The sequence below is a fragment of the Vespula pensylvanica genome, chromosome 1 (assembly GCF_014466175.1).
Source record: "Vespula pensylvanica isolate Volc-1 chromosome 1, ASM1446617v1, whole genome shotgun sequence".
In the NCBI taxonomy this organism is placed as follows: domain Eukaryota; kingdom Metazoa; phylum Arthropoda; class Insecta; order Hymenoptera; family Vespidae; genus Vespula; species Vespula pensylvanica.
Genome location: NC_057685.1, coordinates 4,921,894 through 4,936,352, shown reverse-complemented (window position 1 = coordinate 4,936,352; position 14,459 = coordinate 4,921,894). Strand labels below are relative to the sequence as shown.

Sequence of the window (14,459 nt, the reverse complement as noted above, 5' to 3'; positions counted from 1 at the left end):
GTAATATTAACTAATAATGTTTTTTTATTTCTAATATACAATTATATTTTATAGGTAATAAACAATTATGATTAAAAAAAATATGCGCCTTGATTTTACATTATTAATAAGGTAGAAAAACTTGTGTAAATTATCATTTTTATATTTACGTTGATAGATGCACGGACGAATTATTAAATACGTATATTCTATACTTAAAATAATATTCATTCAGTACACATAATTTTATGAATGAAGTTTTTGATTTATTTAAAAAAAAATGTAACTTTCATTATTCTCGTTTAACCTTCCTATGAGGTATTACTTACACGTTCGCAGAACACGTGGGAGTAAAACCAACGCAATATTGTTGCAGTTATTCTTACCTTTCATGCTCCAACAGTTTCACTATCGCTTTGAAAGTACCTCGGATGTTTCATAGTCCTTTCGTTTAATAATATTTCGCTTTTCGATATTCTTCGTTATTTTCTTTTTTTTTTGTTTACAATAAATTTATAGACATGAGATTTTTATTCGGATTTTATATGGTATAATCTTAAAATTATATATTTATATATATATATATATACATATATATATATATATATAACTTAAATAAATTTTTTATCAGATTAATATTTATTGTCATTAATATTGTCACGATTGTCAATAATACTTAAAAGAATAAGAGAAATATTCGTAATTAAATAATATAAAACATTTTGATTGCACATTCTCGATAATTCTAATCATAGTTATTGATGATGATTATTTCTTAAGAACTCAACGGAAACTCGAATGATTCTATGGGAAGCCAGTTGTTCACACGCTACTATCCAAAGAACTGCAAGTGCATCAACAAAAACCTGCATAGTCCGAACCGGCTGCATCGAAGCTAGTCGATCAACCTGCTTGTATGTATATATCTACTATAAATTCATGTACAGTTGTTATCAAATCTACTTGCAGTATAGAACGAATAGCAAGGATATTATAAAATAATAACAAGGATATTAAATAAACCTAATATATACTATCCCTTATTACATATAAAATATTGAAGATTTTTAACAAATTGCGATATAATTATAATGCGATTCATTTACGATTTAATATATCACGTTATACGTGATATCGATAAAATAATTTACACATGCAATTACACATATAAATAATTGTTGTACTTACACTTGAATGAATCTACAAATACACATACAAATATTTTACAAATTCAATCATGTATACCCCTTATAAAAGATTAATTTTCTTTTCTTTTTCAATACAATAACGACTTTTTTTATTTGCAGCATTAACTTGTTCCATTATATCAATATAATCCTTAATATCAGACATATATCTCCTTAAAAATTTATGATCTCTTTTTACATTTGCAAATAATTCTTTAATATCTTTCTCTCTGTAATAATAAAGAAAAATATACAAATTGATGCATATTAATTTATCATGAATTATTAAAACATTATACTTTTCTATAAACTCACATAACTGTACCCAAAATACAAACGACCTTAATGTTAGATGAATTTATTTCATCAAATAATTTAATTTTCATTGTAATTTTCAATATAATGTCCATACATTTACTTCTTGATATAAACGTTATGCTAAAATAAAAATGAATATGATAAATAATATTTTTAAATTATTAACGTAATAACTGTATAATTGTTATAAATAAAATTATTACCATTCGGTATTTATTTCCATTAAATTCGTATCATCTAATTGTTTTAAGTCAAATATAAAATCTAATATTAATTTCACATCTTCTGAAATATGATTTAATAAAGGAATAATATCCTCTTCATACTTATACAATTGACAAATATGTTCTATATTTATTTTCTCACTTATTAATTTGTGTGCTATACTTAACAGCACATTTTCATCATCTGTCAAAGATTAATATGTTTATCAATTAAAGTATATTTAAAAATATGAGATCTATTACTTTTACAATAATTTTGTTTACTTACTTTCTAGACGTGAAATTACATTAATATCTTTGATCATACATGTGTTGATATCAACATCGTTTTGGGTATATATTATTATCAATAAAGATGTAGAGATAAAACTAACAACTAGCATTTGTTTATCTATATTCTCAAAATATAAATCCCATATACAATCGTTACTGAAATAAACAAAAGAACATAAACATCATATTTTGACATTTTCTCTATCTCCTATTTAGATATTAATCTATTACAGTTAGAAACGTATTATTTATATAAATAATTACCTCTGCACATGGTTCTTCAATTTTCTTACTATCAAAGAAAATTTATCTTCTTGAAAACTATTATTTTCCCCAGTGTTTTCTTCCAATACAATATGATTAATTTCTTCTCTTGAAGAATTATTATCATACTTTTGTGTTACATCCATGCTGCATGTTAAATCTTGATTATGGAAAAATTTATTAGTCAGCATTTGTTTAATTATATGTACATGTTACTAAAACTATTAAAGTTTATTTTACCTGTCACATCAGCTATTAGCATAATGTTATTTTCGTCAGTATATGTTTTATTTTTATTGTAAGCAGAAATTAATGTTGGTGACAATACATATGATCTACAAAGGACCTGATTGTCATTACTACTATCATCATCAATGTGTTTATTTATGTCAATGTCTGAATTTTTCTTAGATTTTATTATATATGTTGCTGAATTATTCTCAACATTTTTCTTTGTCTTGTGTAATTGTTTACCTGATGGAATAACTTCTACTTCGGTAGAAGTATCAATTAATCTTTTATTGTTAATACTATTTTCAAAAACACTTTCATGAATTTCATTAATTTTGTTTGAAACAATGTCCGAATTTTGTTGATTATTCATTTCTTTATTACTTATGATATCATCTACTTGAATATTATTATCTTCGCGATAACATTTGAAATAATTTTCAGGTTTATGCACAATCTGTTCGTTTTCGATGATACATTTTTCAGGAGATTGTATATTCATTGCTTCTACATTAGCAATATTAACTACTGAATTCACGTTCATATCATTTTCTCTAGAATGTATTTCTTGCTGAACTTCATGTATTGTCTTGACAAATGAATCATCCTCTATCATGTCTGCATACACAAAAGATGATATTAATGAAGTTAAAGCTTTTACTGGTTGATCATCTGTGCTAATATTTTCTATATTTTCAAAATCATCATTACAATACGTGGTACAAGAAAAGTTTGTACCATCTGTTGCTTGATGTCTAGATTTATTAATATTATTATTACTACTGTTAAACTGAATATCAGTTTTTTGTACAGCTTCACTCATTGAATGATTCTGTCTTGTTTTCTGGTACGTAGAATCTAATATACAACCGTGTTTTTTTAATTTTTCAGTTGTATTTGAAATTTGATTTATTGAATTACTACTCTTACTTTGTAAGAAACGGTAATCTCTACTTTCATTTATACGTTCTGTGCTATTATTTTTTATTGTATCTCTATTTTTATTTGTATATTTAAATGTGCTATTATTTTTCATTGTAGTATCAACAATTTTATTTGGAAGAATTGTGGAAGAACTTGGATTAGAATATACAGGTGTAGTAATATCTATAGAATTTTCTTGAGATGGACCATGTTCAATTACATGAACCTGCTTCTCGTTTGTATCTAAATTAGGTAATATTGGTAAGTTAGTTATTGCGTTAGTAATTTCCATTGACATATTCTGAAATATCTTTGTGTTAGGTGACATTATGTTTTGATTATTTTCAGGATCGATCACATCTTTTAATTCTTCAGAATCATTCTGTAAAATATTTAGAGGCGATAGTACGTGTAAAGGCTCAGTAATTGCCATTGATTCGTTTTGAAATATTTTTGTACCTTCTGATGACAATCTAATTTGATTTGACATTGTACATGCATTCATTTTTGTAATTTGGGGTAATTTTTCTGTATCTATGTTACGTACTACTGGAGGTAAATTTGCTGCAGATATAGTAAATTCCATTGAATCATTGTTTAACTCTGTCTGATCATTTATAGCAGAACTTTGATAATTTGAAGTATTCATAGTATCTGTAACATCATTAACTCTTCTTGAATGAGGCAATGAATAAATTCCTTCTGTAATATCCATTGATGTGTCTAACACCTTAGTCTTGTTAATAGAAGTAATCATTTTTTTAAAAAATCTATTATCATTTTCTACTTGAGATATATTTTTATTCATTGATTTTTCTTTTTTGTTCATAACTGAAGTAACTATCTTTGTATCATCCATTGAAGCATCATGAAAAATGACTGTTTGATCTGTAGAGTTTTTTCTAAAGGTCAATGGAGTAGTACATGTCATTTCCATTGGTGCATTTTGAAATATCTGAGTTTGGTGATCAGTCACATTCTCGTCATTTGTAAGGGCACTTATTTTTGAAAATTTGTGTTGCAAATCAATCGGTTCTTTTGTAAATTGCAAGCATTCTGTAAATTCTAATGTTTCAGTAGAAAAATATTGTGTTTTATTTGACATTATGTTCTTTTCATTTGTTGAAATTGATGAAACATTAGATTCTGTGATAATATCAGACATTGGTATGTTTTCTTTCTCTTCTGATACCTGTTTATGCTGAATAGATAAAATATTTTGAGACTTCATAAAAGAAGGTATTTCTGTGACCTCCATAGATATATCTTGAATACAAGTTTTGTTCAAGTCCTGACCTTCCATATTATATAAACTTGATATTTTATTATAAACATTTATACTCTTATGAGCACAGTTTCCATCATCACTGTTTTTACTTTGATGTACTAAAGATATTGATTTGTTTAATGGAGTTTCTTCAGTATATATTGATTTTAAAGAACCCATTGTAACTAGACATTCTGTTAACTCTAAAGAATCATTCATTAGATTTGTACTTTCACTTACTATCATACCGCTACTTGTAGAATGATTATTATTAGTAACAATTTCATTCTGATTCTGATTATTTAAATCAATTTGCCCTACATTTTTATTTGATGATTCTTCATATGTATTGTTCCACAAGGTTCCTTGTTCTACTGAATCAGCGAACTCTCTATTTAAAGAATTATACATCAATATATATTTAGACATATTATATTGAATAAATAATAATTTTTTAAAAATTACATTAACAAATATAAAAAATACAACTTACTTTACATGATTCTTTTCTGCAAAACTAACCCGTCGTTTTATTTTCGAAGTAACTGGACTTTCTTGATTTAAGGAACCATTAGAACTTACATGTTGTAATGGTTGTCGAAGTGCTGCTTTAAGAATCTATAAATTGCAAAAGATTGTACAAATGTTACAATAGAAATGATTATACAATTGTTACAATAAAAATGAAATAGATACAATAATAACAATTAACAATGCTTTCACTTACTGAGGATTGTCCAGATCCACTTTTTCTAGACTTGGGACGTACCCTGATACAGAAAATAAGAAAATTAAATTTATATTTGTATGATAAGGTAAATATAAAAAGAATCGAACAAATCTTCTATGAAATGACATGTTTCTGAGCCACAAACCTTACATATCATTTAAATACACAATGTAAATATTTCATTATTTCAGAGAAAACAAATATTATGGATATTTTGTAATTTACAATTTCTATAGGACACTGAAAATACCTACACGAGGCGATATATGTATATAATATATATATATATACCTACATTTCATTACATTTGACTTAAAAACAATTCAAAATCAACAATACTAAACAGCAACACCAAACCGTTGACACAGTTATGCTCCCGCGCTCTTTAGTTTAATATTATGTACTGTTTCCATATTCTCAATTTTCTCGTATTCTTGAAAAATCTAATGCGACATTTTGTGTTATAACCAATAGGAAGAAAGAACAATTGTAATCATCCAATCAAAGACCTACAATTGAATTAATATAATGCGTTAAATAAAGCTACAATCTGATACGTTTAAAAATGTTACATCAGTTGAACTGTAAAATTTAGAAATTCTATTTATTTATAAATTATTTATTATAAAATTAAAAAGTTTTTCCTTATGAACGTATGAAGAAAATACTTGAAAAATTCTAAACTTGGCATATCATATTAATTCAAATTTAAAATTAGAAATGATCACTTGAAAATGGGATTTTATTAATGTATAAATAAAACACGTAATCTTTGACCAATGGTACACCGCCAAATCGTGATTCCATTTATTAACATTCACATAAATACGTTATCTCGGAATAAATACATTATCAATTGATTCCCGTTGAATGTGAAATTTCATGTAAAGTAAAAGCTAAATAATTCTAGAAAATTCTTTATGGAAGTTAAAGAATCAATCAGGTTTTACGATTTTAATTAAATTCTAAAGGATCCAAAGACGGATATAGCCTCGGCAACATCGCTTCTTGATAACATTGTTTTCATATCTCGAAGTGCAGACAGGTGACTTGGGTCAGATATTGTGACTAGGGAAATCCAACATTGTATAATGATGGAAAGTGATACTGTCAAATTAATAATAAAAGCGCCCAATCAACAAATTAAAGATCAACTTATAAATTGTGATATCGGGTGGAGCATCGGTCGTCTAAAGGAATATCTTTCTGAAGTTTATCCGAGCAAACCAGTGAGTTTTTACTATTTTTATTTTTTACTTGATAATGTGAAATCTTGTGAAAGTTACAGATCTTTTAAACCTTAGTGAAAGTCAATCAATCGGCTAGTTTCATTATTAAATGTTAATAATTTTTTCTAAGGATATTTATTTATTAATTTATATTACCTTATAATATTTATTTTATATATAAAATTTATTTATATAGGATATATATATATATAGATAATAAACTGATATACTTCTTATAGGAAAGCGCAGATCAGAAATTAATTTATGCTGGTCAATTATTGAACAATTCTTCTTGTTTGAAAGATATTTTAAGACATTGTGATGGCTTGGAGGACCAAGCATATACTATACATTTAGTATGTACTCCTCAAAAAAATTGTGCCAATAACTTATTTGATCAAACGCAAGTTAATGAAAATGTAAATATAAACTCTACCATAAGAAGTGATGCTGAATATATCAGAACTTTGAATAATATTCAAAGTCGACATCAAAGCACAAATAACGTTATGACTCAATCTTCTCCAACACAATTGTATTCTATGCAACAATATTTTGATCCTCGAAATAGTCAACAAGTAGCTTGGATGCAACAAGCTTACACACATTATTTTACACAGTACATGCAATTGTAAGTAATGTCACAATTTATGTTTTATTATGCTATATTACTATATATTTATAATTCTAATTATTTTTATTTGTAGAATGGCAGCACAAGGAATCCAGTTACAAAGCACTATTCCTCATGTTCAGCAAATGAATATTAATCCAAATGAAGTTACACAAAATACATATGTGAATAATAATAACAACAATAATAATAATGTTGGAGATGATCAACCTCAAGCAGCAGTACAAGATGCAGCTGATATCAATGCAGGCAATAATATAGCTGGGGAGGATGGTGCATTTAATCCAGATTGGCTAGACTTTTTTTATATGCTATCCAGAATCATTATTCTTTTTAGTATAGTGTACTTTTACTCATCTCCACTCAGATTTCTCATTGTTACATTTTTGGGCTTTGTGATATATTTGTAAGTTTTTTATATATTATCTATGACAAATAATAAATTTCTAGTTTCTAATAATGAATGTTTTGTCGTAGGTACCAGAGTGGATTTTTCAGATTACAAAACATTATATATATACCTGAAAATAATAATGTACATCCAGACAATAACAATCAAGTATTACAAAATGAGGGAGCAGCTCCAGAAGTTGTCCCTGTGCAACAAAATGGTCAAGTTCCAACTGTACAACCAGAGGCTAGAACAAATGCCAATGAGGAAAACGAAGAAGAAAGACCTGGTGCCCTTGCTTTCACATGGACATTTTTCAGTTCGTTTTTTGCTTCCCTTATTCCAGATCAACCAAACGTCATTTAATTTTCTATTATGTTGTTATGCTTCATAATTTGTTCTATCTGTTGTTCCTTCATTTTTAAATTCTTGAAGTGTCATTACAAAACCTAAAGAGGTGATCTCATAATCATATAAGTTTGAAAAGTATTTCAGTGTGAATTTTAACTAAAATTATGATTAAATCTTGAATTGTTATTTTAATTAGTTTCTTATATAAAAACCATTAATCAAGTCAATGATTAATGTATATAACTTTATTTAATATTTTAGTTAAAATGTTTCTGAAATGAATCATCTTACACAAGTTTATTCGTAGGGAAGGGTTTAACATTTATAATGAGATTGCCTCAAGATTGCTACACAGAATATTATAGTTGCATTCAAAAAAACATTCTACTAAAATTGGTTATAGCTGTCTTCTCTTTAAGGAAGTTATAGGCTTATCCCAAAGTTATTAGGAATTTATTGTAAAATACTTTTTTTTATGTTTGTAGTAATATAAATATACAACGAGAAAAAATATATAGTGTATATAAATATTACGTTACAAACCTGTATATACATATATATATATATATGAAAATGTGTACTTAAATATACATATGTATATATTATGTATATACAGACTCATCTATATATATATATACATACAAATCTAATGTAGAGCTTGTAACATATTAAATATAAGATAAAAGACACACAATGAAGTTGGATGCCTTTTTAATTTTTTAAAAAGATTGTTGAAATGCGCAAATACAATAAATATTTACTGCAAACTGCAATGTATATCATTATTGAATATACATTTTAAAATTACGAACATATGATTTTCACTGTTTAGTATATATGTATGTGTGTGTTTCACTGTTTAGTATATACATATATACATATCGTATTTATACATTATTTAGAACATTGTTATTATTAATTCAATAGCAATTATTTAAAATTATTTATTTTATTTTTATAATTGAAAAGCAAAACAGGAAATATAACTTCGAAAAATTTTGTATGCACATAGTACGCTTGCGTACAAATGATTTGTCTACGACAAAAAATTTTATGACAAGAATGCAGTCTTTTCCGTAAATTTTCAATCTTAAAGAAATAATAATTCAAATATAAATTTTTCGATTTGATTTAAATAAAATTCTCTTTTTATCTTAAATATATAGATATACTCAAATATATATATATATATACTCTATTAAGAATTATTCACTCAAATTTCTGATATAAGGTGTTATTGAGCATGTGTATTCGAATGTAATTAAACTATATAGTTATATAATAATAACATAGTTTTTTATAATAAATAGTGTTTAATATAAGATATAGGTAATAAACTAATAATAATAAATTTTTCATGAAAGTATTTAAGAGTGACATTGAATATTCCATATATAACTATAACTAACCTCAAATGTATGATAATTTTAAATTTGAATATGACTCAATCATTATTCAACCTTGATACCCACTCCGTAAGAGAATAGATTTATCTAATAATTATTTCTTTTTAAGAATTTAACGGAATAACATTTGTTGTTTGGAAAATTACTTAAATTTGATACAAGGGGCATATTAAAAACAAATACGTATAAATATGTAATTTTGGCAATTTTGTTTAATTCATAGAACCTCTTTTCATGATTTAAATAAACTTAATACTTATAACTTTCTTTTAAAACTAATAATACTAACATAGTTTTATATAATAACAAAAATAATATTGAGATATGAATTTACATAAAATGTTGACTACTATTTTATATCATTTATTATATTTTAGGGATGTCTCGATCTTGGATTTCTGATTTAGTTAGTGTGCTTAAAGGATCTCAAAAAGTAACAAATGAAATTATAAAATATCAGGAAGAAACAATCAAATCTATTATTTTACATTGCAGTTTACAAACCTCAGTAAAAAGTTGCTTAAGGGATGTAGGAGTAAAAGTAAATAACATAGATCCAAGTAAGGTTCCTGTAAGTCTCACAGCTAATATTATACAAAAAGATAGATATTAAAATGCATTTGTTTGGTATATGATAATGATTAAAATATATATTTCATTTGTTTTTTGTATAAACAATTTAAACTATTACCATATTGTAGGAACAAGTGGTAGTTGAGTTGAAAAATACATTAAATCGTTTAAATGTTGTTGAAAAAGGCATGACACAGTATATAAAAACTAGAACTAATGAAGCATTAAACATCGCTGATGATGACTATAAACCTACAGTACATAAAACAAAATTATATGTTTATGATCCAGCAAAAGATCCTAAAGAAATGCCTATTGATGAAAAAAATACATCAATAAAAATTGATTTAAAAAAGACAGTATCGGAAGATAATTTACAGAATACTTTTACTGCAAACAAAAAATATGCAACTGTCAAAGAAAAAATAGAAACAATAACCAAAATGGAAAATGTTGTACCAAAAATTGAACTGTCTAGAAAAGAAAAGGAAATTTTACATAAATTAGAGTTGGAATATGAGAAAGCTGAAAAAAAACAGGTTTCAGAAAATGTACTCTCTTCTCAAAATGTCAATGATAAAACAAAAGTAAAAGAAAATGATGTACATGTTTCAAAAGCTTCAACAAAACCTCATATTAAACCATCTGTAAAACCTAAACAATCTGTGAGTATTATACATAATACATTTTTAACTTTTTATATATGATATATATATCATATATAACTATATACATATAAAGCTTTCAGCAAATGCAAAAGAGCGAACAGTCCCTTCTACAAGACTTCAAAGAATGTTTAATTTTGGTACTTTGGGTATTGGTCTTGGAATTGGAACAATTGCAGAATATACACGTAGATCATTAGGTTTAAAAGAACAAAAAATAAGTGAAACTGTTGATAATATGTTTCTTACTAAAGCTAATGCAGAAAGAATTGTCACAACATTATGCAAAGTAAGAGGTAGATAAGTATATAATGTATATATTTTTAAAAATTTTATTTTGGTATTATCTATTTATTATATATTACATATATATTAAAGGTGCTGCTTTGAAAATTGGACAAATATTGAGTATCCAAGATAATACTGTTATAAGTCCAGAACTACAACAAGTTTTTGAAAGAGTTAGACAAAGTGCTGATTTTATGCCAAAATGGCAAATTGAGGTACGATGTTTATATACATTTATATATATATATATATATTCAAAATGTTTTCTAAGCGATTTATTAATAAATTTTTAGAAAGTACTTTCTTCTGAATTGGGTTACGATTGGCGAAATAAATTAGCAAAATTTGAAGAAAAACCATTTGCTGCTGCATCCATTGGTATGTATGATATACAAAGTATATATGATATATAAAAAGACAATATTAAAAATTATCTATCACAGGTCAAGTACATCATGCTACATTATTAACTGGAGAAGATGTAGCAATCAAAATTCAATACCCTGGTGTAGCTGCAGGTATCCAAAGTGATATTGAAAACTTGATAGGCATAATGAAGGTAGTATTAAAAATATAAACAAGGTTAATATTTCTTAACAATCTTTAATGTATATAAATTTTCGTAGGTGTGGAATATGTTTCCAGAGGGCATGTTTATTGACAATTTAGTTGAAGTAGCGCAACGTGAACTTGCTTGGGAAGTGGATTATCAAAGAGAAGCAGAATGTACAAAAAAATATAAAGAGCTTATGAGTCCTTACAATGATTATTATATACCAAAAGTTATAGGTAAAAATTTATTTAATAAATAATCATTATATAATAAGTAGTCATAATCTTAGAAATCATAATTTTTAGATGAACTTTCAACGAATCAGGTATTTACAACAGAACTAGTGGATGGTATACCTGTAGATAAGTGTGCTGAAATGGATTTAGAAACACGAGAATATATTTGCAAATTAATCATGCGTTTGTGTTTGATGGAATTATTTGTATTTCGATATATGCAAACAGATCCAAATTGGTCAAATTTCTTCTATAATCCTGAAACAAAACAGGTGTTATAATCTATTATCACTAAAAACATTAATAACAAAAAATTTATATTACGAAAGAAATATTTTTGTAATTTTAGCTTGTATTGCTGGACTTCGGAGCATGTCGAAGTTACGAGAAAGCATTCATGGATAAATACATAGAAGTTATAAATGCAGCTAGTTTAGGAGATAGAGAAAAAGTTCTGAATTTATCCAGAGATATGGGTTTTTTGACTGGATATGAAACTAAGGTCTTCACAAAAAATATTATCTAAATTTAAATACTTTATGATATAGAAAAGAATGTATAAATTTTCAACTTGCAAATGCTAAATATTTATTAAAATTAACAAAAATTCATAATTCTATTGTAGATTATGGAAAATGCTCATGTAGAGACAGTAATGATATTAGGACAAATTTTTCAAAGTGATCAAGAATATTTTGACTTTGGTGGACAAGATGTTACAAAAAGGTAATTTATAATCTGTAGTTTAAATTTACATTACATTAACTTAATAGTTTACGATTCATTATATTTTAGGATTCAAGCACTGGTTCCGACTATATTAAATCACCGACTGTGTCCTCCGCCTGAAGAAATTTATAGTTTGCATAGAAAATTATCAGGCGTGTTTTTACTATGTGCAAAACTTAATGTTAAAATGAACTGTCGTAATATGTTTCGTGAAGTATATAATAATTATAAATTTGGATAATATTATTGAAACTCAAGATGAATGATTCATTTTATTCTTAACAGAAAAATGGTTATCTTTTTATCAAATATTAATTTATTTTTTATTAAATAACCTATGTAGTTAAATTTAAAGTTTAACGAAAAAAAATTGAAAAAAATTAATTTATTATTATAAGTATTAATTCTTTGTACATTATTTCACATCACGTGATGAGATATTTTTTTGAATATGTACATAACACAACACTTACCCTGTAATGTATATGTACATTCTGATGATTTATTATGATTATTGTAAATATATGTTTGAGCAGTTTTTCTCACAGAACGATGGTATTATTCGAAAAAACTTGTTTATCAAAGACGACCACTTCTTCTTCTGCCAGAGTACTTAGAATCTGCACAGACTAGTTTACCTTGTTTTCTACGTCTTTCCTTTTTTTCTGCAATCCAATCTCTGCTTTTTTTTAAAGGTTTGCCTCTTGCTTTTTTAATATGCTCTCTTTGGAAATAAATTAGAATTATTTTTGATTTTATAAAGAATGAATTATAAAAAATACATTAGAAGTTAAAAAAATACCTTTTCGATGTATAGATAATATTCGAATTTTCTTCATTTGTACCTAAAGCTTGTGGAAGCGCAGCTGGTCCTCCTGTCATTAGAACTAAAAAGAACTTTTTTGCTTTTGTACTATTAGGAAAATCGACGACCATACCGCCAAAAAATCCAGCTTTTGTAGCTTGTCTCATTACTATTTCAATTTGTTCATTATTCTCCGGATAAAATTGAAGAACTGCTCTTGCAGATCTTGTAAGACAAGAATAAAGTGTAGAGAAAAAACAATATAGTCTCTTGTTAGGATTGTGAGTAGCTTTATCTGCATTACATAGCCATTGCAATGCAGAGATACTCACTGCGCCATCAAAACTTCCAGCTCTAAATGGCATACCTTGACCCATGTCTCCCAAAATTAAATCTCCATCTGTTTCTCTTTCTTGAGCAACGCCTATTTTTTATATACAGAAGAAATTATACATAAAATTTTTATGCAGTTAGATTATTAAGTCTAGAAATAAAAAATTAATTACCAAGCATAGCAGAAGAAATATCAATCCCAATCCAAGTATGTCCTTCATCCTCCAATACACTACCACTAAGTCCTGAACCACAACCAATATCTAATAATAATGCTGGTGCATCTTCTGACAATAATAATAATTCTACAGCTCGCTCACACATTTGCACTTGAATATCCATAATACGTGAACTGTGAAGACCAAGTTATATAGATAAGATGATAGTTTTATGATAAATAATTTATTGAATTTTATAAAATTTACCTTTGTGTATATTTTCGTGCTTCTTCTTCATTGTAAAACTAATAATAGAGAATACACATGATAGAATTTTACATAACCTCTATATACTTTAAATCATAATTTAATAAAAACATACCACTTCAGGAGGTGCTAAATGTTCCGGACGCCTGGACATTTTTCTAAAGTCTGCCTTAATCTTTATTTAATTTTTATTATAACAATTTATAACAATATATTACTTAAACATAACATATACAATGTGCTATCGAATAGCAAACTAGGAACACTTGAAATTACTAGATGAGGACTCGGAAATGAAATATCAAATTCTATATATATATATATACATACATACATAAATACATACATACATATATATATAGATTTATTTATATATAAAGATATATATATATTTATATATTTTATTTATAAATTAGAAATTTAATTTCAATGTAAAATATTTTT

At 26.0% G+C, this 14,459-nt stretch overlaps 4 protein-coding genes across 9 annotated transcripts; 2 read left to right on the top strand and 2 right to left on the bottom strand.

The window, feature by feature from the left end:
- Positions 1-583: 583 nt before the first annotated feature.
- On the bottom strand, positions 584-5,808 carry LOC122629551 (metacaspase-2-like). Of its 3 annotated transcripts, XR_006327289.1 has the most exons (10): positions 5,689-5,786; positions 5,395-5,437; positions 5,161-5,285; positions 2,486-5,058; positions 2,246-2,405; positions 1,977-2,137; positions 1,688-1,892; positions 1,482-1,604; positions 1,168-1,396; positions 584-887 (listed from the first exon to the last, which is right to left on the bottom strand). XR_006327289.1 is itself a non-coding variant. In XM_043813092.1 (9 exons), exons 1-9 carry the CDS (start codon positions 5,697-5,699, stop codon positions 1,228-1,230), a joined length of 3,570 nt encoding a protein of 1,189 aa, XP_043669027.1. In that variant the 5' UTR covers positions 5,700-5,786; the 3' UTR covers positions 584-1,227. The 3 variants fall into 3 exon arrangements, 2 of the variants coding, with proteins under 2 accessions (XP_043669027.1, XP_043669040.1); XM_043813092.1 differs by having other exon boundaries at positions 584-1,396; XM_043813105.1 differs by having other exon boundaries at positions 585-1,396; positions 5,693-5,808.
- A 370-nt stretch (positions 5,809-6,178) lies between these two features.
- LOC122627091 (homocysteine-responsive endoplasmic reticulum-resident ubiquitin-like domain member 2 protein) lies at positions 6,179-8,515 on the top strand. Its single transcript, XM_043807892.1, has 4 exons — positions 6,179-6,626; positions 6,866-7,257; positions 7,334-7,666; positions 7,738-8,515. Exons 1-4 carry the CDS (start codon positions 6,489-6,491, stop codon positions 8,015-8,017), a joined length of 1,143 nt encoding a protein of 380 aa, XP_043663827.1. The 5' UTR covers positions 6,179-6,488; the 3' UTR covers positions 8,018-8,515.
- Positions 8,516-8,927: 412 nt separating this feature from the next.
- LOC122627076 (atypical kinase COQ8B, mitochondrial) lies at positions 8,928-12,718 on the top strand. 4 transcript variants are annotated; one of them, XM_043807852.1, is made up of 12 exons: positions 8,928-9,331; positions 9,786-9,979; positions 10,110-10,646; positions 10,723-10,942; positions 11,025-11,149; positions 11,228-11,312; positions 11,378-11,493; positions 11,561-11,723; positions 11,793-11,995; positions 12,073-12,225; positions 12,349-12,449; positions 12,519-12,718. In XM_043807852.1, the coding sequence occupies exons 2-12, from the start codon at positions 9,788-9,790 to the stop codon at positions 12,691-12,693; spliced, it is 2,070 nt and encodes a 689-aa protein (XP_043663787.1). In that variant the 5' UTR covers positions 8,928-9,331; positions 9,786-9,787; the 3' UTR covers positions 12,694-12,718. The 4 variants fall into 4 exon arrangements, with proteins under 4 accessions (XP_043663787.1, XP_043663795.1, XP_043663804.1 ...); XM_043807860.1 differs by lacking the exon at positions 8,928-9,331 and adding an exon at positions 9,379-9,477; XM_043807869.1 differs by lacking the exon at positions 8,928-9,331 and having other exon boundaries at positions 9,807-9,841; positions 9,904-9,979.
- LOC122627095 (probable 18S rRNA (guanine-N(7))-methyltransferase) lies at positions 11,518-14,315 on the bottom strand. Its single transcript, XM_043807906.1, has 6 exons — positions 14,131-14,315; positions 14,016-14,053; positions 13,764-13,942; positions 13,255-13,681; positions 12,926-13,176; positions 11,518-11,981 (listed from the first exon to the last, which is right to left on the bottom strand). Exons 1-5 carry the CDS (start codon positions 14,167-14,169, stop codon positions 13,032-13,034), a joined length of 828 nt encoding a protein of 275 aa, XP_043663841.1. The 5' UTR covers positions 14,170-14,315; the 3' UTR covers positions 11,518-11,981; positions 12,926-13,031.
- Between the last annotated feature and the right edge of the window lie 144 nt (positions 14,316-14,459).